Source organism: Hordeum vulgare, chromosome 2H, assembly GCF_904849725.1.
Source record: "Hordeum vulgare subsp. vulgare chromosome 2H, MorexV3_pseudomolecules_assembly, whole genome shotgun sequence".
NCBI lineage: Eukaryota > Viridiplantae > Streptophyta > Magnoliopsida > Poales > Poaceae > Hordeum > Hordeum vulgare.
Window position 1 is genome coordinate 616372258 of NC_058519.1, and position 22641 is coordinate 616394898.

At 45.3% G+C, this 22641-nt stretch overlaps 3 protein-coding genes across 3 annotated transcripts; all 3 read left to right on the top strand.

Moving 5' to 3' along the window:
* The first annotated feature begins 1320 nt into the window (after positions 1-1320).
* On the top strand, positions 1321-2026 carry LOC123430824 (putative invertase inhibitor). The gene has a single exon (XM_045114662.1). It carries the CDS (start codon positions 1353-1355, stop codon positions 1881-1883), a length of 531 nt encoding a protein of 176 aa, XP_044970597.1. The 5' UTR covers positions 1321-1352; the 3' UTR covers positions 1884-2026.
* Positions 2027-8684: 6658 nt separating this feature from the next.
* LOC123428772 (probable serine/threonine-protein kinase PIX13) lies at positions 8685-9768 on the top strand. The gene is made up of 3 exons (XM_045112923.1): positions 8685-8845; positions 8993-9386; positions 9535-9768. Exons 1-3 carry the CDS (start codon positions 8685-8687, stop codon positions 9682-9684), a joined length of 705 nt encoding a protein of 234 aa, XP_044968858.1. The 3' UTR covers positions 9685-9768.
* A 5725-nt stretch (positions 9769-15493) lies between these two features.
* On the top strand, positions 15494-16210 carry LOC123430825 (pectinesterase inhibitor 12-like). The gene has a single exon (XM_045114663.1). It carries the CDS (start codon positions 15496-15498, stop codon positions 16108-16110), a length of 615 nt encoding a protein of 204 aa, XP_044970598.1. The 5' UTR covers positions 15494-15495; the 3' UTR covers positions 16111-16210.
* The last annotated feature ends 6431 nt before the right edge of the window (positions 16211-22641 follow it).

Sequence of the window (22641 nt, forward strand, 5' to 3'; positions counted from 1 at the left end):
CTATAGTAGATGGCTAGACGTGTAGCAAGTGCCTGTTTTTTTAGTAGAGTCCAATTCCTCAATCTGTTAATTAAGAAAAATAAAATTACCCTCATCAGTTTGTACAAATCAATGACATGGAACATGGCATGACACTAGGCAGCAATGCAAAATGCGCACACACACACGCCAAAAAGACCACAATCGAGTCTAATAACTAGCTCTCTTCTAACCAATAACTCCAGATTGTGGCTGCACGATCCCCATATCGGTATATGCCAGACACCCGATCATGCTTGTTGAAGACCAGACCTCTAATTTTGATGTCAAGCTATGGAAGAGAAAAATAGAAGTTTTCATGTAACAAAACCCCAGTTACCACCCAAGTCGCCTATCCTCGGATAGAGCCTATTTCGAATAACATGGTGTATAGTTGCACCCCCACCCCCGTTGTGCCCGCCCCGCTGTCACTAGTTAGAACGGACGAATGCGAGGCAGGGCATCGTTATTTTTCCCTGTTATTCTTCTATTATTTTTCTTCCCACACCATAGCCAGGAAAAGTCAAAAGAGAAAGAAGTCCAATAAATCTTTTAACGCTCGTTCCAAGTTGGGAGTACATTTTTGCTAGGCCAGGGTGCCAAATTTTCCTTAATTTCAGTCTCTTGTTTCCCATATTTCCCCTTTTTCCCAGTTTCTTCTGATTTGGTGTTTCTTTCACTTTGTTATCCTTTCCAATTAATATTTCCCTAAAATACTGAATACTATGTTAGAAAAATCCACGAATATTTATTTAGACAATAAAGGAATATGTTTTGAAATTCATGACTATTTTCATAAATTCACGATTTTTAAAATTCATGAACATTTTGTAAAATATTATTAATGTTTTGTGAATATTGAGAAAATCATAAGAATTTTGCAATTTACATATATATACGAACCACGAATAAATAGAAAATAAAAAAAACAAAATAATTTTTTGAGACATAGAACCAAAATAAATAAATATAGAACTCGGGCACCATAGTGGGTCGGCCGAAGAGCGCTGTGGACATTGTGGCTTCTTCAGCACCACTATAGTGGGTCGGGCCGATGCGCTTGCCGACGATGGGCTACTCATGTACGCACAGGTATAACCCAGCTCGGTTCAAAGGCCTAGGTTAAGCTCGAGAAGTTTCCTCTTTTAAAACAAGCAAATCCCTACTTCTGCTATTTCTGGAAGTAAATAATTCGAATTACGCACCTATTTATAGCAAGAAATCAACGTCCATTAAACCCTGCCATTTTGCTCCTATTTATCTCGATGACGGTCTTGTACATATATACCATCCACATACAACTCCATTTGCTGCGAACACAAACATCGAAAACCATGGGGCCTTCACGAGCTCTCCCTTGCCTCGTCCTCCTCTTCCTCCTCTCCATGTCCAGCGCTTCCGTTTTAGAAGACACGTGCAAGTCCTTCGGCGCCGGCAACCCGGACATCGGCTACGACTACTGCATCAAGTTCTTCCAGGCCAGCAAGGACAGCGCCACCGCCGACAAGCGTGGCCTGGCCGTCATCGCGTCGAAGCTCGCCGGAGCGGCAGCCAAGAGCATCGGCAAGCGCATCCAGGCCCTCAAGGCCTCGGAGAAGGACAAGCACATCCTGTCGGGCCTCAACGACTGCGGCGATCTGTACTCGCAAGACGTGGACTTGCTCGACGTGGCGGCGAAAGGCCTCGCGGCGGGCACACCGCGAGGCAAGCAGGACGCGGCGGCGAACCTCAGCGGCGCGCTGGTCGGCCCCCAAACCTGCGAGGACGGCTTCAGCGAATTGGGCGTCAAGTCGCCGCTCGCAGCCGAGGACTCCGAGTTCACTAAGGATGTCTCCATCGCGCTCGTCATAACGAACTCCCTATAACTGGCTTCATTATAAGTGCATCGTTTCAAATCACCCCTTCATATGAGTGCACTTTTTGTTGGAATTACCGTGTGTGGTCGATTTGAAACAGAAATAATTTAATTAATGACGCCCAATCTGCTATGAGCATGGCGATCATGGCCTCATGGGGAATTTTTTTTTCTGTTTGAGATTTGCTTATACCGCACTCTCCGCGTGGTATGGCCTTCTGGGGATATTCGTGCATTCATAATTTGCGTGTTGATACGCAATATAGGATGTCTACGGAATGAGACACGCCCTATTTTAATTTCGGGTGCAGCCTGCCCGTTGAGTACTAGTACTATTTTCTACTTCCTCCGTTTCTAAATATAAGTCTTTTAATCGATTTCACTAAAGGTCTACATACGAAACAAAATGATTGAATCTATACTTTAAAATATGTCTATATACATCCGTACGTAATCCATTAGTGAAATCTCTACAAAGACTTATATTTAGGAACGGAGGAAGTACGTTTCAAAATTCTTGTCTTAGATCTGTGTAGAAATAAATATATTTAAATACTAAAATGTGATTAGATACATTTGTATTTAGACAATCTAGAAAAAATAATTAAAACGGAGTATATTTCTTTACGGAGGAAGTACATTGTAAATCATCGCAGCGACCATGGCCTCGTGGTGAACTATTGCCCTTAGTCTTTTAATACTTTTCAGGTTGGCCGTTAACATTATCCTTTTGGTTTCCGCTGCCTCTGCCCCTTCATGCAAACTGTGCATGCGGTGAAATGATCATTTGGAACCTGATGGGGTGTTTAGTTTCAACACTGTTCATCTTTCAGTTTGCGCAAAGTGTTCACACTTAAATGAAGGCCGTGCACGCTTCGAGGAAGGTGGCGGCCGAGCGTTCTCTGGCCTTCATGTCCATCCAATTGCCCGAGGAGGGGCGATTGGATCTGGAGGCCGACCTCTGGGTCGGGCAGCTGTGACTGGCCTGTTGACGGTGACGGGGTGGTGGCTGACCCGTTGACGGCGGTGGGGTGGTGGCCGGCGGGGCGGTTTGGAGCGGTGCGTCGGAGCGGCGGTGGCCCGTTGGTACGGCTGCGGGACAACACAGATCTGGTTGGCTTCATCGGCGAGGTGGACAGTAGGGGCTCCTCGACGCGGCTCCGGGATGACCCCGTGCTGGGCACAAGGAGGCGTGAGCATGCAAGGACGAGGGGCTCGGGCATGGTCTGGTCCCGCTTGAGTGTGGATGGTGCAATGGTCTTCGACGAGGCGTGCGGCCAGCAAGGGGCCTGTGGCGTCGTGCGGTGGGGCCAACAGATGTGGTTCTTCGTCCACGGGCAAGTTTGATGGTGGTGAGGGTGCTGATGATTGGTGGGCTTGTCGACGCCAATGCGGAATGATGTGCGGCTGAGGTGGCATGGAACTGGGTGAAAATCATGTCATGGCCTCGTGCTATGACCAGCAATGGCGGCGGCTATGGCCATCGTTGACCTTCTTGGAGGCATCGTTGCTTCGGGCTCCCACCCCTCGTGCACCCACCCCTCCTGCACAAATCTAGCCATTTCGGCCTCTTCGAGGGAAACCTTGATCTGTGATCAGACGATGGCGGCGCCTTGGTGTTGTATTCCCTCTTGGGGGCTTCGTCTTGGGAGCTTGGCATCGGCGAGAAGGGCCGATGGATGGCGGTTGACGGCGGGTGTGGCGTCCTGGCTTTTGCAGCAACGATGATGCTAGAAGCGATGTCGGCGACGCGGCAATGGTTGCGGTAGTCGGCTCTCCTTTGTCGTGTCCGTGGTTTTGCCTCGGTTTGTTTGTTGTTATGGAGTCGAAGCTACGGCGGCGGGGCCCTGTGGTATACGATGACTGGCTGCATGTAGCCCGTTCAGCGATCTCCCGTGGCACCAGTTGTGCCTGGTTTTATCTTAGAGTCTTCTCCGTCGTAGTCGGAGTTGCGTCGTCAGGCCGTAGGTGGTTCAGTCTTTGACACAGATCTTGTAGCTTCAGGTGTCCTTTTCAGCGTGCGTTGAGTCGATGATCGCCTGCGGTGGAGTTGGAGTTGTTTGCTTAGAGTGTAGGGATGGCGTTGACGCCTCTAGGGGAGGAGTGATGACGATGACGCGTGTGTGCTGTCTCGTCGAGTCCCTCTTTGGAGTGGTGTGCGTGGGCTTTCTTATGTGTGCCGCTCAACGATTGTAACGGTTGTCACCCGGTTTTCCATAATTAACCGGACAATCTGGTTTTCGCTCGGTTTTTTCCAAATTAACTGAGCAACTATTTCTTTTTAATAAATGCAGGACAACTGTCACTTAAAAAAAATCTTTCAGTTTGCGTCAAAGACACGGTTTTGCGTTGAGGTAATTGCATCGGTGGTAACTGAAATTGCCATGGATGTTCAACTTAATGCCTGAACTTAAAAAAACATCAAACTAATTCTAAAACTTGGCAGATGAGTGTAAATATGATGCTAATGCCAAACGTTCGGTGTGCCAAAATGGCACTGTCTGTCAGTATATTAATGTAAATTAAAATTAAAAACATTACACCACGACTCAAATCTGCAGCTTCAAGACAAGCAGCGCTGAGCAGTACACTAACAACGCTTCTATGCGAATTTTGCTCGCTCAGACTTTATGAATTCTAAATGAATAGGCTCTATGTTAGATGCGCTGCAGCCAGTGGCCCATTTAGCACATGTTAACTGTTTTACAGAAATGTATAACGTCTGTAAATAATTGTCAGAATAATAAAAGTTAGATTCAAATATTCATGCGTTATTCATAATTACAGTTTGAATTTTTTTACTTACTAATTTTTATTTAATGAACATTCTTGTATAATCCATGACTGTATATTTTAAATGTTTGTATTTATTAAAGATTTTTTCAAACAATCATGTAAATTTTTTAAATATTATTTCTTATATCATAATTGAATATTTTGAAAATTATAGGAACATTTTTAGCTAATTTATTTTATTGTATACCTCGATATATCTACTTGGTGTGCATACAAATATTTGTGTACCATGAGGTTATTATTTATTTACAACATATATTTATTAACCCACAATGAGGCAAGGGGCCTGGTGTATAGAATTCTTTTTAAAACAATACATGCACACAAATATTTGTATACGTCAAATTAATTACTATTAACACACGAATATTTGTACACCACGAGGTAATTATTAATAACACATGAATATTTGAACCTAAATATTATTATTTTCTTTATAATTTACAGACTTTGATTTTTAAAAGTTAACATGTGCAAAATGGGTCTATGGCTGCAATGCATTTAAGCACGAGAGCCCTTTACATTGACATTGGAGGTATATTATGTACACTGATGCCCCTTCGTTGTACTCCCTCCGTAAACTAATATAAGAGCATTTAGATCACTGTTTTAATTATCTAAATATTCTTATATTAGTTTACAGAGGGAGCAGTGGTTAGCTCATGCAACCTGGCTGCAGCAGGTCGCCGGTACGAGATATTTCAAGATTAATTTTTAGTTTCGATTTTCCCTCTATACTGATTTAGGTGGGACCCACTAGGCATAGATACATAAAGTACTTAAATAATCATATTTCATCACTGATTAGGTGGGACCCACTAGGCATAGATACATGTAGTTCTCAAATAATCATATTTCATCATTACAAGTGGAAGATATGCCACATCAGTCAAAACAATGCCATGTCAGCACATTTTACATCTACATATTTGTTTAGCACCATATTTCCACGCTTCAGTCAAGTTTAGAACTAATTCGATGTATTTTTTAAATTCAATCATTAAACTAAATGTTCAGGACAAGTTAAAGTATCATCGGTGTATTACCTCTTTCGCCTTTCTGTTCTCTTCTCTAATGATAGTGGAACCTGTTCCAAATGTTGTATTAAAGTGCCCCTTCCAAGCGTTCACACGCATACATGCTCAGCATTCCAAGATTTTTGCGTTGAGTACCAAATGAGCTCAAGGAGAAAAACTGCATGCATGCAATGCACGTCTGGCTGGTGCTAATTACGTGATAATTAGGCCCTCTTAATGCTTCACTTTTTTACAGGTAATAAGGTTGTCATATAGGCGAAAAATATGATATGACAAGCTAATTAATAAGAAAGAGGTGAGTGTGATGATCGTAGAAAGAAACATTGCTAAACGCGTGAACGTAGGCAAAACACTTAAATAAAAGGAGCCTAACAATGCATGAACAATTTCAGTTACAAAATCATTAAATGAAGAATGCTTAGTAACAATAAGTGAAGCACCAATTTGTTGGGGGCTTAAGTTGCTATTCTTTTAATGTGCTTAGCACCTCATGTAAGCACATTTGCCTTGAAATAGGCCTTAGTTCCCACCCTTAGGAGAAGTGCAATTAATCTCACGTTTCTAAATACTTAAGCCACTTACAGTTTTGAAATTTCTATTATTTCTTGGATACCCAACACATCCGGACGGAGGGAGTACAATGTTTTCTATAATGTGCGCGCATTGCATCAAACACTTTACATGCATTAAACAATCTAAAGTGGGAGAAACATATCTAGTAACATAGATGACAACTAATCGAAAAATATGACGTGGTGGCTAATTAATGAGAATTGAGAGAAATTGAGTAACATAACTAGCTACTCATACTACGAGTAACATCAAGAGACCAACACAAGATGAATCTATAAGGTAATAAATAAAAGACAGTGCATGTTACTACCCCTATGTTACTACCCACTATGGAGGTAGTAACTTAGACTAGTAACATATGCATGTTACTCACTCCTTAAACTAATATAAGAGCATTTAGAATACTACTTTAATAATATAAATGCTCTTATATTAGTTTACAGAGGGAGTATTACTCTATGTTACTTCTCATCGTGGATAGTCTTACAATAAGGAATACTATCAATCACAACGACGATAGACCATGAATTAAAAAAAAATAGTGTGTGTTGCATCGAACACTTGACATGCATATTACATGGTTGCATCGAACACTTGACATGCATGTTCCATAGGGGATGGGGGTTTAGGGCATCTCCAACGCGGACCTTGAAACTACTCACAACCATCTGGACTATGCACCTTTTTGTAAATCGAAGACAAATGTGGGGGTTGGGGGACGGGGGGGGGGGGCCTTGGGGCGCCCGGACCACAACCACACCCATTTATGACTGCTCTGACCCACCCAAAATCTGACCCCTCACACGCACGTGTTCCCGTCCAACGCGAGTTACCCATGTCCATGCTGATGTAGAGTGGCCGTTGCGCATCGATGCCGGTCCGTGACCTCTCACTCGCACCGACATTGAAATGGTGCGTCGGCCAAAAGAGCACCGCCCGCTACATGCCCGAGTGAATACACCTCCTCGCCGCATTGAAACACCTCTATTGAACTCGTGTGTGTGTGTGTGTGTGCTGAGAAACCTACTTCGGCCACCTGTCCGTCCATTTGCCGCCCATCATTAACCACTTCGTGACGGCACATTGCCATCCACCCTCTATATAAACTCCAGCCTAGGCCATAGTCGTATTCATTCTGCTCCGGCCCATTTCCCCTCTTCTACACCAAGCTCGTCATGTCTTCCTCGTGGTCCAAAGCCCCATGGGACAACCTTTCGTTCGAGCAGAAAAAGGAGATGGCCGCCATGGATGCTGGCTAGAAGGCAAACACAGTCTGACGATGACATCATGGAGGACGCGGGTGAGCACGAGCCGCTGTCACCCTCCTCGCTGGTGCAAGCCGGCATAACCATCATTGAGGCCATTGCCCACTACATGTACATCGGTACATGGTGCGGGAGGAGTGGGAGGCCAAGTTCCGACAAGCGCACGGCCGACCAGGCCTACAACCTCCACCTCCTCAATGAGCAGTTACATGCAGAGGAGCAACTCGCACTCGGCACTGCCATCACACCTTACTTAGACATGGCGGGGTAGGAGGCGCTCCTCGCATCCTAACGCCCCGACGGCGAATTTGGTCGTGCCTAGTAGCGGTACATCTAGCATCATCCGGAGTTAGAAGACACTTACAAGGAGTTTGATGAGGCAGCAGATGAGGTGCTCGGCAAGAGCGAGGATGAGGCCCACAACGCCAGCACCTCCACGACCACGAATACGACACATCCACGAGCGCCACCGATAATGAGGAAGAGTAGCTCATGGGAGGTCACGGGACCTCGTGTCCCATGAAGGCCACCGCTCCTCTACTCCCACTACTAGGAAAAGGGCTATAGATGATATAGATACTAATGGCGCACCACACAAGCAGTGCACCACTACTATATAATAGTGACGCACCATGTGAGGTGTGCCATTAGTGTGGTGGACACTAATGGCGCACCACACACTCGGTGCGCCACTACTATATATTTTTTATTTTTTTTGCAAAACTACTAATGATGCACCAGCAGCTGGTGCGCCATTAGTAAGCAGGGTTACTAATGGCGCATGTGTTAGTAGTGCGCCACTACTATAATTTTTTTTTGCAAACTACTAATGGCGCACCACAACTAGTGCGCCATTAGTAACCAGTGTTACTAATGGCGCATCTGTTGGTGGTGCGCCACTACTATTTTTTTTTTGCAGAACTACTAATGGCGCACCAGAGGAGGTGCGCCATTAGTAACCAGGGTTACTAATGGCGCATATGTAGGTGGTGCGTCATTAGTAACATGGGAAAATCGACGCTTTCCTGCCCCTGTCCGCCACACACATGAAAATAGACCGCAAAAATAGACGCGCGTAGACGAAAATGGACCGCCAAATGTTTTTTTTTCAAACCCCCAAAACCGAGCCGTGCCCGTGTCATGCTCTGTGTTTCCTCGCCGAGCCGATCTGCTCCCCGCGCCACCGCCTGCTCCCCGTGCCGCCCACCGCACCTCCACCCACCGGCCACCCACCGCATCTCCACCTACCGGCCGCACCCTCCTCCGCGCCGCGCCCCCAGTCGCCGTCACCATGAGCTACCGTGAGCCGGCCCTCCCATCGGCGCCGCCGCACCTCCCTGTCAGCTAGGGTTGAGGTCGCCGCGCCCCTGACTGCTCCGCCGCGCCACCTTCCCTCCGTCGGCAGGTACCCCCCCCCCTCTCTCTCTCTCCCTCTCTCTCTCTCTCTCTCTGACCATCCTATTTCTTCTTTCTTCACCAGATCCGGCTTCTCCGTCAGCACGGTGCTCTGGTGGATCTCCTCCTCGTCTGCAACATCAACAGCAGAAGGGCAGCAGCAGGACCGCCAAGCTCGCGAGCCACTGCTGGACGGCGGGGCTTGACGGTTTCCTCATCTACTGGGACTTTGCCACCACCGAGCTGGTGCGGAAGACATTCACGGAGCTCAAGACGGCCACCCGCAACTTCCGGCCCGACAGCGTGCTCGGCGAGGGCGGCTTCGGGTCCGTCTTCAAGGGCTGGGTCGACGAGACCACCTTCGCCCCCGCACGGCCCGGAACCGGCATGTTCATCGCCGTCAAGAAGCTCAACCAGGAGGGCTTCCAGGGCCACTGCGAGTGGCTGGTCAGTCTTCACCTTCTCTTCTCTTCTCTGAATTACTCTGCTACTGAATATGTTCTGAACTTTCTGAATCTCTGCATTCAGAATCAGTGTGTTGTTCAAATTTCTAAATCCATTGTTACTGAATATGGCTTCTGAATGTGTTGTGCAGGCTGAAGTGAACTATCTTGGTCAGTTGTCGCACCCGAATCTTGTCAGGCTCGTCGGGTACTGCCTCGAGGACGAGCAGCGCCTCCTCGTCTACGAGTTCATGCCGCGAGGGAGCCTCGAGAACCATCTTTTCAGAAGTAATTACCAATGAACCGTCCTCTCTGCTTCATTGATCAGTTAACCACACCTAATTACTTGTTGAGGATGTTGGTGGTAACAAGTTTTGGTGAATGATGAATGCGAGAGGATCCTCGTGAGGTACGACAAGGTGTCCGACTGGTCCCTCAAGGCCAAGATGATGGGCAAGAAGGCCGCCGAGTCGGCGCGCATCTTCGTCGACGAGTGCGGCCTCGCTGGCCTGCTCACCCCGGCAAGTTGACTTAATAAGCTGTTCTGTAATTGCTTCGGTTGCTTTTGTGACTTGTTACACTCTCCGTTACTAGTTTAATGTCACATGACATCATAATAAGGAACTGAAGGAATTAAGGGAACACCTTGGCAACTCATTTCCAGTGAACCTCTGGTTTTAGTTTTCACCACACAATGTACTAATATATGCTGCCAAGACAATATGCCATGTTGCGCTGCCATGTTCTTATGTTGTATCATTATGCACTATCAAACCACTGCACTGCCTTTGTTGCAATTTCAGGGTTGAAAATTTTGATGGAATTTATAAGATGCTTAATTCTAGTTGGTCTTTGTTCTATGAGGCAACACAGTGGTGAGGAAGAAACTTACAGTCTCATATGTGGGAAAAGTAATAAATCATATGAATTTGTGTGCTTCTCAGGGTGTCATATCGGATATGCTGGTGTTGCTTGGTTGTCTTTACATGGAACATGATGATACGGAGAATTGGTGATAGCTGGTGCATTATGGTCTCTGCCAGTTAGATTATTCGTTTTAATGTATGGCTATGGGGTGAGAAAGGGCCAAGGAGTTTTGTGTGCAGTATGTTAACCTGATGATGACTTGCCGGTTTGATAAGGTTTTGTGCTATTTAATTTATTGCTGCTGATTCTGGTGTTCTGATTGTGTTAGTGATTTGCCTTGATGAAGATCAGATAGTGGCCTACCTGAGTTATATGAAACCTATTCGAGATTTATCAAAACATGTGTTGGTTTATGAATGCTATAACAAATCACGTACGTGTATTCTAGATAAAAGAAGCAACCAAGCTAGTAGCTTCATGGCATTTCAGCTCATATAGTTTTTTTATATAAGAGAGATTCTGCAGTTTAATAGAACACATCGTGAATAATTATGAATTTCCTTTTTTTAGGACTATTTGGTTTGATTGTATAGCACATGAGGGAGCATTTAATCTCTTGCGCAAAAACACCTTGCCCGAAAGAAATAATCGATATTGCCTCTGATACTACAACCCGATTTATCTCTGTTCTTGCAATAGGTTCTTTGCTCCTACCACATGATTTTTTGGCCTGCTATGGTCGTGTAATACATCCTGATGCTACATTCTCCGGCACCATAATTGGTTTGGCTGCCTACATGCTACCATTTCTAACTGCTGAATTCATAGCAGGTGGTTCGGTTACTACAGTCTCACAGACTAGTCGTGCTATCTTCAAAGTGGTTACTAATCGTAGTAAGTTTACTGAACATCCAAACAAGTACCCTGTTAAAGGCCACGAAATGTAAAAGTCAAGCAGCTATATGCCCTTGTGACATTTAACCTTTGTGCCATGTAATTTCTTTACATGCCCTTCTGATGTTTACTTTATTTTTCATGTAATACTGTAAATGTGCATTTGTTCATTTGTTGTCAATAATTTTATCTTTAATGAACTTGTATGTTACTTTGGTTTGGACAGTCGTTCAACTTATATATAATCGATGCTATTTATTAGTAGGACCATGAGTCGTGCTGTTATAGTTGTAATATTAAACTTTAATGAACTTGTATGTCTCTGTGAATTGCTACTAACGTTTTGTTTGGCTAGTGCATAGAGATATCGTCGTATGTCGTGTACAAGGGTAAGGTTCCCGAAGTCTACGACGACTGGGAGGAGTGTCGGAGACAGGTTCACCGATTCAGCGGTAACAGTTACAAAGGGTACACCACAAGGGCGGAGGCGGAAGTTAGATACGCGCGCTATCTAGCGGGAGAGAGGAGGGAGCGTTGGAGGAACCGGATGAAGACCAATTTCATTGCGATTATGCTCATCGTGATGGCCGCAGCTCTCTTCTATGTGATGGTAGTTTAGATGGTCGATATCGACTTGTAATGTGAAGACAAACTCGCTACTCGCGGTCTCCGGACTTGTAATGTTCTAACTTTGTTCGGTATTTTAAATTCGGAGACTAATATGATGAATTGTATTCGGAGACTAATCTTCTATTGTATTCGATAAATCTGTTGTTTAAATGTTGTGCTATCTATATTCTGTGCAATAATATATTTTGTAATCTATGCAAATATCAGAAAAAATAAAATAAATACCTAATATTCATACTAGTGGCGCATCACTCAGCACACTAGTGGTGCATCACTCAACACACTAGTGCGCCATTAGTAAGCCAGAGCATATGGGTAAATATGGCCCTGGGAGGCATACTAATGGCGCACCATAAGCTATACTAATGGCGCACCGAGATCTATACTAATGGCGCACCGGGATCTATACTAATGACACACCAGGATCTATACTAATGACGCACTACTTGGTGCGTCATTAGTATACCAGATACTAATGGCGCACCATGAGCAATACTAATGGCGCACTACCTGGTGCGCCATTAGTATACCAGATACTAATGGCGCACTTGTGGTGCACCATTAGTAAAAAAATCTAATGACGTATTGCTAGTGGCGTATCTATAGTGCGTCATTAATAGCAAAAATAGGTGCGCCATTAGCAAGCCTTTTCCTAGTAGTGTCCCGTTGAAGCCAGGCTTGACGGGCGGAATATCGTTGACTGATTAGTCGCCCAGGCTACAGAGGTGGAGCTGGTGAGGTCAAGGCGGAACTGGAGAAGGCGAAGGCAACAAATGGAGCTTCACTTCCTGAGGGGCATGGCTTGACATGAGGAAGGGACGCCGCCGACCATTTATATTAGGTTTAGAATAGGGTTTAGTAAAAATATGTTCAAAATATAATAAATTTATCCGTTTTATATGAAATAAGCCGGTTTGCATGAATTCCGTCCACCTAGTTGAAAACCGGCTTGAAATGTATACGCACAGTGTTGGATTGCCATCTCCCGCATCCTTGTCCGGAACTAGTCTTACCCTGTATGCACACAAATACGATTGACAATTGAGGGTTAGCGTTGGAGATACTCATATCGGGAGATGGTGGTCGCCGACACACGAGGTAACAGAGGGGGACTCTGCTCCCCTGACTTACTACACAGTGCAGTGGGGTCACAGACAGGTGGGGCAACCTTCTTTCGGACCCACATGTCAGTGGTCCAACTGCACCCTGTAGTACATCAGAGGAGCCTCATCAACAGAGGGAGGGGCAGGGGTGTTTGGCCCAGACGAAGAGCCCGACTCTGCCGCTGGCACCTTAAGACTAGTGGTGGTGGAGGAGGAGGTCATGAGGCAGTGGCATCGGCCTCGGGGCTCAAATGGCGGTGGAAAAGGAGAGAAGAGGAACCACAGAGTGTCTGACGCGAGATCAGTGTTGGTGGATGACAAGGAGGAGTGGCCATCGTATGGCGTGAGGTCCGCAACGGATGAGACAATGGTAGATTGGGCAAAGAGCAGAGCTGGTGGTGCGTGGTGTTAGGAATTGGGGAAGGAACCATTCTTGTTAGATTTAGGGGAGAAAGCATTTGTATTTGATTTGGGATACGTAATCTCTTCTATGTAAGAGCATCTCTAGCAGACCCGTGTATCGTCGACCTGCAAAAGTCATTTACAGTTTGTGAAAAAAGGTTTTGCGGACAGGCGTGGGCGACGACCGAGCAGACCCTGCAAACCTGCGAATATCCTTTTTCGCGCGCCCGGTTTGCGGGGTCTGCTCGGCTGTCGTCCGTCGCCGACCCACAAATCAGTTATTTGCACACATTTTATTTGCTTCTATATTTTCTTCAAAAGCATTGGATACATAATAATTCACCAAATCTTTGCTAAAATAGCAAGATCAAAGAAATCAAGAATCATAATTTGGCATTTTTGAAGATATCCAATTTTCATAACTACTCCTACTAGTTGGACCAACATCATCTTCTCCATGCATTCATTGTTGATCTGTGAATTCTTGATCTTACATTCTTCATTCATCGGCTTTGATTCTAAAGAATTAGACGTTGCTTCCCCTCTAATTTCTTTTCTAATTGCATATGCAGCCGCATCATTAGCCTGAATTATACTAAGGAATGCACGAACATTTATTAAGTTTCTTCCTATCAATAAATCGATATATTCTTCTTCCGAGTGTCAAAGTGAGCATTCACCTTCCTACACACATGAACATCTAATAAGCTACCAAAATTGAATCAAATAAGTTGACAAAGCCGAATGAAAACAAGAACATACCCCGTCGATATTGCATTTGAAGAATACCCATCTGAGGTGTTGCCGCGTGCTAGATGTGAGCCGCAACACTGTCTCTGTGCAGTCGTCGCACTGTATGAGTGGCATCGACAAGCAGGTGAGCCGCTGCGTGAGCACCGAGCGCGAGCGACGACCGGTCGAGTCCTTGCTGGCAAACCGACGACGGCCACTAGAGGATGGACCAGTACCTGCATGCGGCGATGAAGCTTTGCCGGGGCTGTGCGGGGTGCTCCCCGACTAAACCATGGCTTGGCGCAGCCACTCGTGGCTGGAAATGCCACATCCGGCAGGCACGACAAACAGTTGCGGATCTGCAACTTTCCGGCCGGCTGAGGCAACAGGAAGGGGTATAGGTCAATCTCGGGCGTGTGGCGGCTCGCCGGCGTTGTCCCGGCGGCTGGTATGGCGGGAATCGTAGGCGGCAGCCCGACGTCGGTGGGCGGGGGAAAAACACGGCTGAAATGTCCAACCCGCCAACCGCTCTCGCTATATACAGGGTACCGATGATGCGAGGGGGAGAACCTGCCTTTTCACGGTTTGGGATGGGAATTTAGTCGCGTCCTAAAAAAATATTTACGGACACGACGCGTTCACGCGGTCTGATCGGACAACTTTTTTCGCCTGAATCCGTATTTTAACAGTTAATTTATGGATCGAACCATTATACGGGATGTGGTAGAGATGCTCTTAATATCTATCCCGTGCTCGATCCGCCGTGATGAATATGAGAGTGAGGTGGCGGTGGCGAGAGTGACGAGAGATTAGGGAGAGTGGTAGCGAAATTGGATAAGTGCGTGAGATGGGCTCCCAAAAAAATGATTCCTGCATATATGACCAAAATTCCACAAAAGTTACACACTTTATTTCTATGCATGTTCCTCATGAAAAAAGTTTTTTATGTGCATATATATTAGTTATGACCAAAATTTCGTAGAGGTAAGCCTGAGGTAAATGTAATTGTTTTGGCATAAAATACAGATACATATAGAAATATGAAATACATATATAAAAAGCAGGAGCAAAGATCGAGTGGCTTCATCTTCAAACAATATGGATCCATCCCTTCGACGCCAGGCAGCGGCGGAGACAGGCCCCAGGCAGCCCGGACTACTGCCTCCGGCTTGAGGTTTCTTCCCTTTGATCACTCTGCGAGCACTGTAATGGTATGGGTCTTTGCCTGATCCTGACGCCGCCACTGACCCCAGGGGCATCTTGTCCTTGACGTTAAATGTCAAGGAATTTAGCAATAACCAGAATCTGATACTCAAGCATTATATACCACCCACCTACAGTTCCTCCTGGAGTATTATATCAAATATTTATTGATAGATACGCACGCAATATATGTTAATTATAATACCGTAGCCATCTTTAATTGTTTTGCCAAGGTCCTTCGACATTGATCGATATATATCCGTGTTTATTGTTCTAGGCTAGATGAGAATCTCCTATATATACCACCCCACCTACAGTTTGACCTCAACACACAAAAACATCTCAGAAACCCAGGAAAATCGTAGCAGCAAAGCCATGAGGCCGTCGCAAGCTCTCTCCCTTGTCACCCTCCTCCTACTCCTCGCCTCGTCCAGCGCTTCCGTCCTACAAGACACGTGCCGAAGCTTCGGCAGCGCTGACATGTACACCATCTGCATCAAGTTCTTCAAGGCCAACAAGGAGAGCGCCTTGGCGAACAAGCGCGGCCTCGCCGTCATCGCCACTGGGATCGTCAGCGCGACGGCCGTGGCCACCCGCAAGCGCATCGCCGCCCTGATCACCGGGGACAAGGACCAGAAGATCCAGGAGGAACTCACCTACTGCTACATGCTGTACTCCCGAGCCGTGGGCCTGTTCGAGGAGGCATCCAAGAGAATCTGGTCGGGCAAGTCGGACGACGCCGTGAAGAGCCTCGACTCCGCGATGAACATCCCCCGAGGCTGCGACGACGAGTTCCGTAAGGCGGGCATCAAGTCGCCGTTGGACGCCGAGAACGCCGAGTTTGAGATGGAGTGTGCCATCACTAAGGCTGTAACGCAGCTGCTGCCTGTTGTATAGTTTGCTAGCCGCCGAGGGTATGTATCTGGGTAACAACAGCGAGTCCATAGCCATTTCCCTGAGCAAACTCCTCGAAATTAATAAGCCCACAATGTTATCACTGACCTATGCAACACTTGTTGGTGCGTATTTCTTTTCTGTGCTGATTTAATTAAACAACTGTGACGGGAATACCCTCCCCTCCTGCACAACATCAGGTGAATTGCCCTGCAACATGCGGCTGTGCATCAACCACTCTTGTGCATAAACATGAGCAGAGAAAAGCTACTGTTTTATGCAAAGAATAAATCAAAAAATAACATAGATGCAACTCTTGTGTAGTACACTTATCTTCAGAGACAATAAGTCACTTGTCATTGAAATTCAGCAGCTCTTGTACAATTCAGAACCAAGTGTACTAAAACAAGTCCCTTGTACTACCTCATACCAACGAAAACATGTTTTAGAGCATCTCCACCGGGGCCCATCTATCCTAGCCATCCATCTCCGCATTGCGATTCGTGCAAGTACTTTTTTTTTGTTTCTCCAACATAGAACATGTCTTGGAATCGAAATCTTTGCAGAACAACAAAGCTTTCTAGCTAGAATCTATGATAAAACTTTTAGATTTTTTGGTACAACATAAATATACAAAATAAGTTTTATTTAATGAAAAAAATATTAGTTTTAGTATTTATGTGTGACCAAAAATCCTGAAAGATTTATCCTAGATTCTAGATAGGAGGCTCTGCCGCGCTGTAATTGTTTGAACTTCAAGACATGTTCTATACGAGAGAAATAAAAGAGAATAATTCATGTAAAAAGTGAGTTGTGTCGCACAAATCTTAAAGCGACATTGGAGAGTCAGGATAGAGGCGCCCAGGTGCACGTGCTCTAAGAATCTACATCCCCTTATACCAACTAAAGATATCCAAGTTCAAGGCGATATGTTTCATGTAGCTTATCCTAAAGTGGAACAAGGCTATATATTTCATCTCTAATCCACGGCGGCGCTGCTCTTCGGCCTGTGGCGGCAGTTTCACGGATCGATGGGCCGTTTCCCCCTAATCCCCATGGTTGCACGGTGCTGCATCCCCTTCGGCCTCCGCGGCGAAGCGAGGGAGCGCAGGAGACGCCCGCGCCAATCCCCAAAACGAATCATATTTTCGTTGTGACCTTCTTCATTACAATGTTCTCGTACAGAAGAATACCCATCTTTTCCCCACCACGTTTTGGTCTTATGTGCTGGGACGCCTCTAGATATATGTGTTTCGGCTTTGGATGTCGTTTATAGCTGCATGTTGCAGCATGACAAGTCACCTGATCTCTATCCGATTTGGAATGGGGTATTCGTAGTCAGTACATCACCCATACCTGCCCGGTCGCTACCCACGTGCCTCGCACCGACACGGTCCATTGGTCCACCTTGGCCCCCTGTCGCCTACTGTCACACACATGCTGCACCGGCCAACATGAGGTCTCCGCCTCAACTCCGATCCTTGAATCATAACGTGCGCTGCCCGATGCTCCGCCCCGACGTCATGTGGATCCCTCATTCTTCGGGCGCCCCGATTCCTCTCCTGGACATCGTAATATATCAACAAACTGGAAGGATCCCGGTCCATCTCCCAAGCTCAGCGTCGACACTAATCGCACTATAGGTAGCTCGGATCCGTTCCATCTCTTGTAGGTTCATCAACTTCCATTTTTTCTTAGATCAAGGGAGAGAGAGCGAGAGGGGTGTTGACCCGCGGGGAGAGAGAGGAGAGAAATTTGGATATGGATGAGATTTGAAGGCGAGATGCCGCTCCAGCGAGCGGGAGGCGCAGTCGCATACCGTTGCATGGGATGGTGCGGTGGTGGCCGGAAAGACTCGGGGGCCATATTTTTTGCTAGAGGCTTCTCTCTCTAAGAAAGCATACGGTGGATAGATTAATTATTGTTGGGCAATTGACAGAAAAGCGTATAGTTATGAAATATTTATTCACGGCAATGATCATGCATATAGCCATCACGTCCATAAGAAAGTTGACTGACTTCTGCCTGCATCTACTACTATTACTCCATCAATCGATCGCTATCCAGCATTGCATTTAGAGTATTAAGTAGAAGCTGAGTAATGCTTGGAGCAACATGGCATGTTGTAGACAAATTAAACCCAATCAATATGAATAAACCCCGACGTTTTACCCTTAATGGAAGCAATACAATACGTGTCATGCCCTTTTCTATCATTCGAATTGAGCGCCGCAAGATTGGACCCATCACAATGCACCACCCCCACTGAAGATAAATCAATCTAGTTGACCAAACCAAACCGACAGATCGGAGAAAATATGCATCTACTACTATTACTCCACACATAGATCGTTATCTAGCATGCATTTAGAGTATTAAGTAGAAATGGAGTAATGCTTGGAGCAACATGACATGTTGTAGACAAATGAAACCCAATCAATATGAATAAACCCCGACGTTTTACCCTTAATGGAAGCAATACAATACGTGTCATGCCCTTTTCTGTCACTGGAATTGAGCATCGCAAGATTGAGCCCATCACAATGCACCACTCCCACTCAAGATAAATCAATCTAGTTGACCAAACCAAACCGACAGATGAGAGAAAAATATGAAGCTATAATAATCATGGATATAAGAATTCAGAGATGAATCAAATATTATTCATGAATAATCTGAACATAAACTCACAATTCACCGGATCCTAATAAATACATCACAAAGATGATTACATCGAATAGATCACCGCAGGAATCACGGTAAACTTTGTATTGAAGATCAGAGAGAGAGAGAGAGAGAGAGTAAGAGAGAGAGGGAGAGGCAGAGGGAGGGAGAGAGAGAGAGAGAGAGAGAGAGTAACACCCCTGGATACACCCACCGGGGTGCATTACTCTTGGCAGGATCTAGTTTGGCGCCACAAATCAACACTAGTCTTTCCTGTGCACTTTTTCCTCACTCGTGCGCACCCGGGAACAACTTCTCGGTCGGTCACCCATCCTGAAACTACTCCAAGCTGAGCATGTTTAACTTTCCAGTTATTTTTAAATGGGCTTTCGGAAAAGAAGGAATTCCTTATTGATATAAGTAGTCTATCATCCCTAATAAGCCAGGCTATTACATACATCGACAGTCAGAGAAACCGGCGTCCTCGTTGAGCCACATGAATGTTCCCTTTGGGCACATACGTCTATGCGTCCAGTCCGGTACATGTGTCATGCCGTGTGTCACGACGGATCACAAACGTCATGAACAACATGACCGCACACCTATCGACAAACAACCGTGTAACCGTGAGGGTCGGCTTTGATACCAACTTGTAACGCCCGAGACACACCGTCTGGCGGACGTTACTCCTGGCGGGAACTAGTCTGGCCCCATAAATCAACACTAGTCTTTCCGGTGCTCTTTTTCCTCACTTGTGCACACCCAGGAACAACTTCCTCGCCGACCACCCATCCTGAAATTGCTTCAAGTTGAGCACGCTTAACTTGGTAGTTCTTTCTGAATGGGCTCTCGAAAAAGAAGAAATTCCTTATTGATATGAGTAGTCTATCATCCCTAATAAGCCAGGCTATCACAGAGAGAGCCATCTAGGTACTAGTTATGGACCCGTAGGACTATGGTGAACTATACATCACCATGGGAGCAACAAGGTTGATGTAGAGGTTCTCCATGATCGACCCCCTCCGGCAGGGCATCAGAACAGGGCTCGCGATGGGCACATGATGGAACAAAGACTTGCGGTGTCAAAAAAGTATTCCGAAGGCTCTCTAGGGTTTTCCCAATATTAGAGAATTTATAGTGGAAGAATTAGGCCAGGATGCTATGGGAGGTGGTCCCAAGCCATCAGGGCGCGACCACCCCCCTAGGCACGTCCTATTGGCTTGGCGCCATCCCGTGTATCCTCTGGTCTCCCTTGTAAGCTTCCAGGTCTTATTTTTGTTTTAAAAAATCATCAAAAAGTTTCGTGGCATTCACACTTCGTTTGGTACAGTTTTCCTGAAAGGTCAAAAACAAGCAAAAACAGCAACTCACACTCGGCACTAGTTAACAAGATAGTGCTTAAAAATTATATAAAACAACATATAAAATATACTAGAATGATAATATAATAGCATGGAACAATTAAAATTATAAATACGTCGGAGACATATCAAGGACCCCGGTGAAGGCCATCTGCGAGCGGGTGAGAAGTTACTAACGCATGGTTGGTGGGTTAAATCTGTCAGCGGATGGGCAGTTACTGACTCGTGGGACCCCAACAGCGGACCCGTCTGTCGCCGGGTGCGTGGTGGTATCTGGGCGCTCTCGTTGATCCATGGGATGCTCCTGTCAGCGGGATCATGTGTGAGTGGCTATGATGTTGTACGGGGGCAGAATGGGCAAAAAAACTTGGTTTACTACAGCAGGAAGTTTACTCGAACTGGAGACCACCCAACTGACCAAGTTTGTCTACGTGTCTTGTGAAACACTCCTGGCCCTTCCTTTTTTTGCTCTTTTTTTCTGTTTTCCAATATTTGTTGCAACATTTAAATTTAATTTCTTGTTCAAATGCACACCAAATGTTCTATTTCTTTTCTTGTGTTTCTTCATTTTTGAATCTTTTCATCCAAAGAGTACCTTATATTCTTTCACTCTAATGTTTCTATCCTAATAAAAATGCAATTGCACCAAGTGAACATTAATATATTACCTTAATATATTGGAACACGCACATTACATAGATAGGTGGGACCCTATAGAGATATTAGGGCTTACTAGCAGCATCCTTATAATTAACTTAGCCAGACATACGAGGCAATACCAAATACAACCTGGCACCTACACCACAAAGTTCATTCCGGGCACCCGGTCACTCGTCATCCTTGAGGAAGACGTAGGGGAGAGTGTGCATGTCGTTGGGGGTGAGGAAGATGTTGTCGAAGTTGGTGAGGATGTTCTGGGTGATGAAGGCGATGAAATCGCACCTACATCAGAAGACTTTGCCAAGGGGGAAGGAGGCATCAAAGCGGTCGGTGAAGTGATCAAGGAGCCCAATCCGTATGCCTCCGTTGCCACGAACCTCTTTGACGCAAAACATCACCGAAGAGCCTCGTGGGAGGTTGCGGTAGCTGGCCCCAAGGAGAAGTTCGATAACTCTATGTCACCCCTCCACCTTTAGATAGTCCACACCCGGAGGGTGTCCTTCATGATGACCCCGGCGGGGTAGTGCATCTTCGTTACGGCGGCCGGTTAGTGGTAGGCTGGGCCAACGGGGTAGTGCATCTTCCGACGGTGGCCGATCGGCAGTAGGGTGGGCCGTTGAACTCCATCTTGTCTCCTTTGGCTTTTAGTGAAGAAGAAGGGGTGCAGATGGATGTGAGATCAAGTTGATTGGTTGTGGCTCAGGGGAGGTTGTGCTCTTCATGTTGTCGGGAGTCGAGAGGACAGAGTCCTCGCTTGCTGAAACACACATGGCAGCCCTGACTAGTCCTCGCTTGCTGAAACTTGCTTTTTTATTTTTTTGTACATTTATTTTAATACTAACAAGTTTTTGAAATTTACGGCATTGTTTCGAAACTTGAACATATTTTGAAATGATATAATAAACTCAACTAGTGCCTTATACTTCTCCTTTTGCAATTCCGGTTTCATGGAGGAAGAGAAGGATTCTACATAGCTATTTTTTGGGTGATAAATGACTTTTTATTGACTTGAAATGTTGCATCAAGGGATAGAAACTACAATGAGGGCACACCATACGTCTGAACGAGTAGGAGGCACACATTCAACATCAACCCTCTTAAAGTATGACGTCATCAAATAGCAAAGCCATTCAAGACCTAATCTAAAGGAAAAAAGAAGCAACCATGATCCACACTGAACAATTGTTAAATCAATAAAGAAGATGCAAGCATACATGATCCGGACATAGTTACCTTGTTGGAAAAGGCGTGTATGTACAAAGTCGGAACAACAAACAATGATCAACCAAATTGAAAATCATTTGCAACCACTGCATGATATTTGGTAGTTTTGAACTTTTTCTTCAAATTTATGAACATTTTTTAAACCAGGATAATTTATCAAAAATTTGATTTTTTGGAAAATGAGAACGTGTTTTGAATTTTCCAAACTATTTTGGAACACATATTTTTTTTGAATTTGCATACAAATTTAAAAACCTAGAACTTTTAAAAATCCAGACGAATATTTCAGGACACAAAGTTTTTTCAGAATTTTGAAAAAAATTCTAAATCTCTGAACATTTTTTAAAAGGGAAACATTTTGAGATAAAAAATAAACTAAAGAAATATCGGAAAAACGGAATAAAAAATGAAAATCATACCAAAATCTTTCACAAGAATCCCAAAACCGGGTAAACAGTGCATAGGTCAATTGCCGGTCTGTTTTCGTTGCTCGGTCGGCATTCGGAATGCAAAAAAAAAGGATGCCACATCACCCTTCCCCTCCTAACTTTTCCTTTCGAGTTGGTCGTCCCAATATTTTTGACATGAACACACAAAGTTTGGTTAGAAATAAATTGAGTCCAAA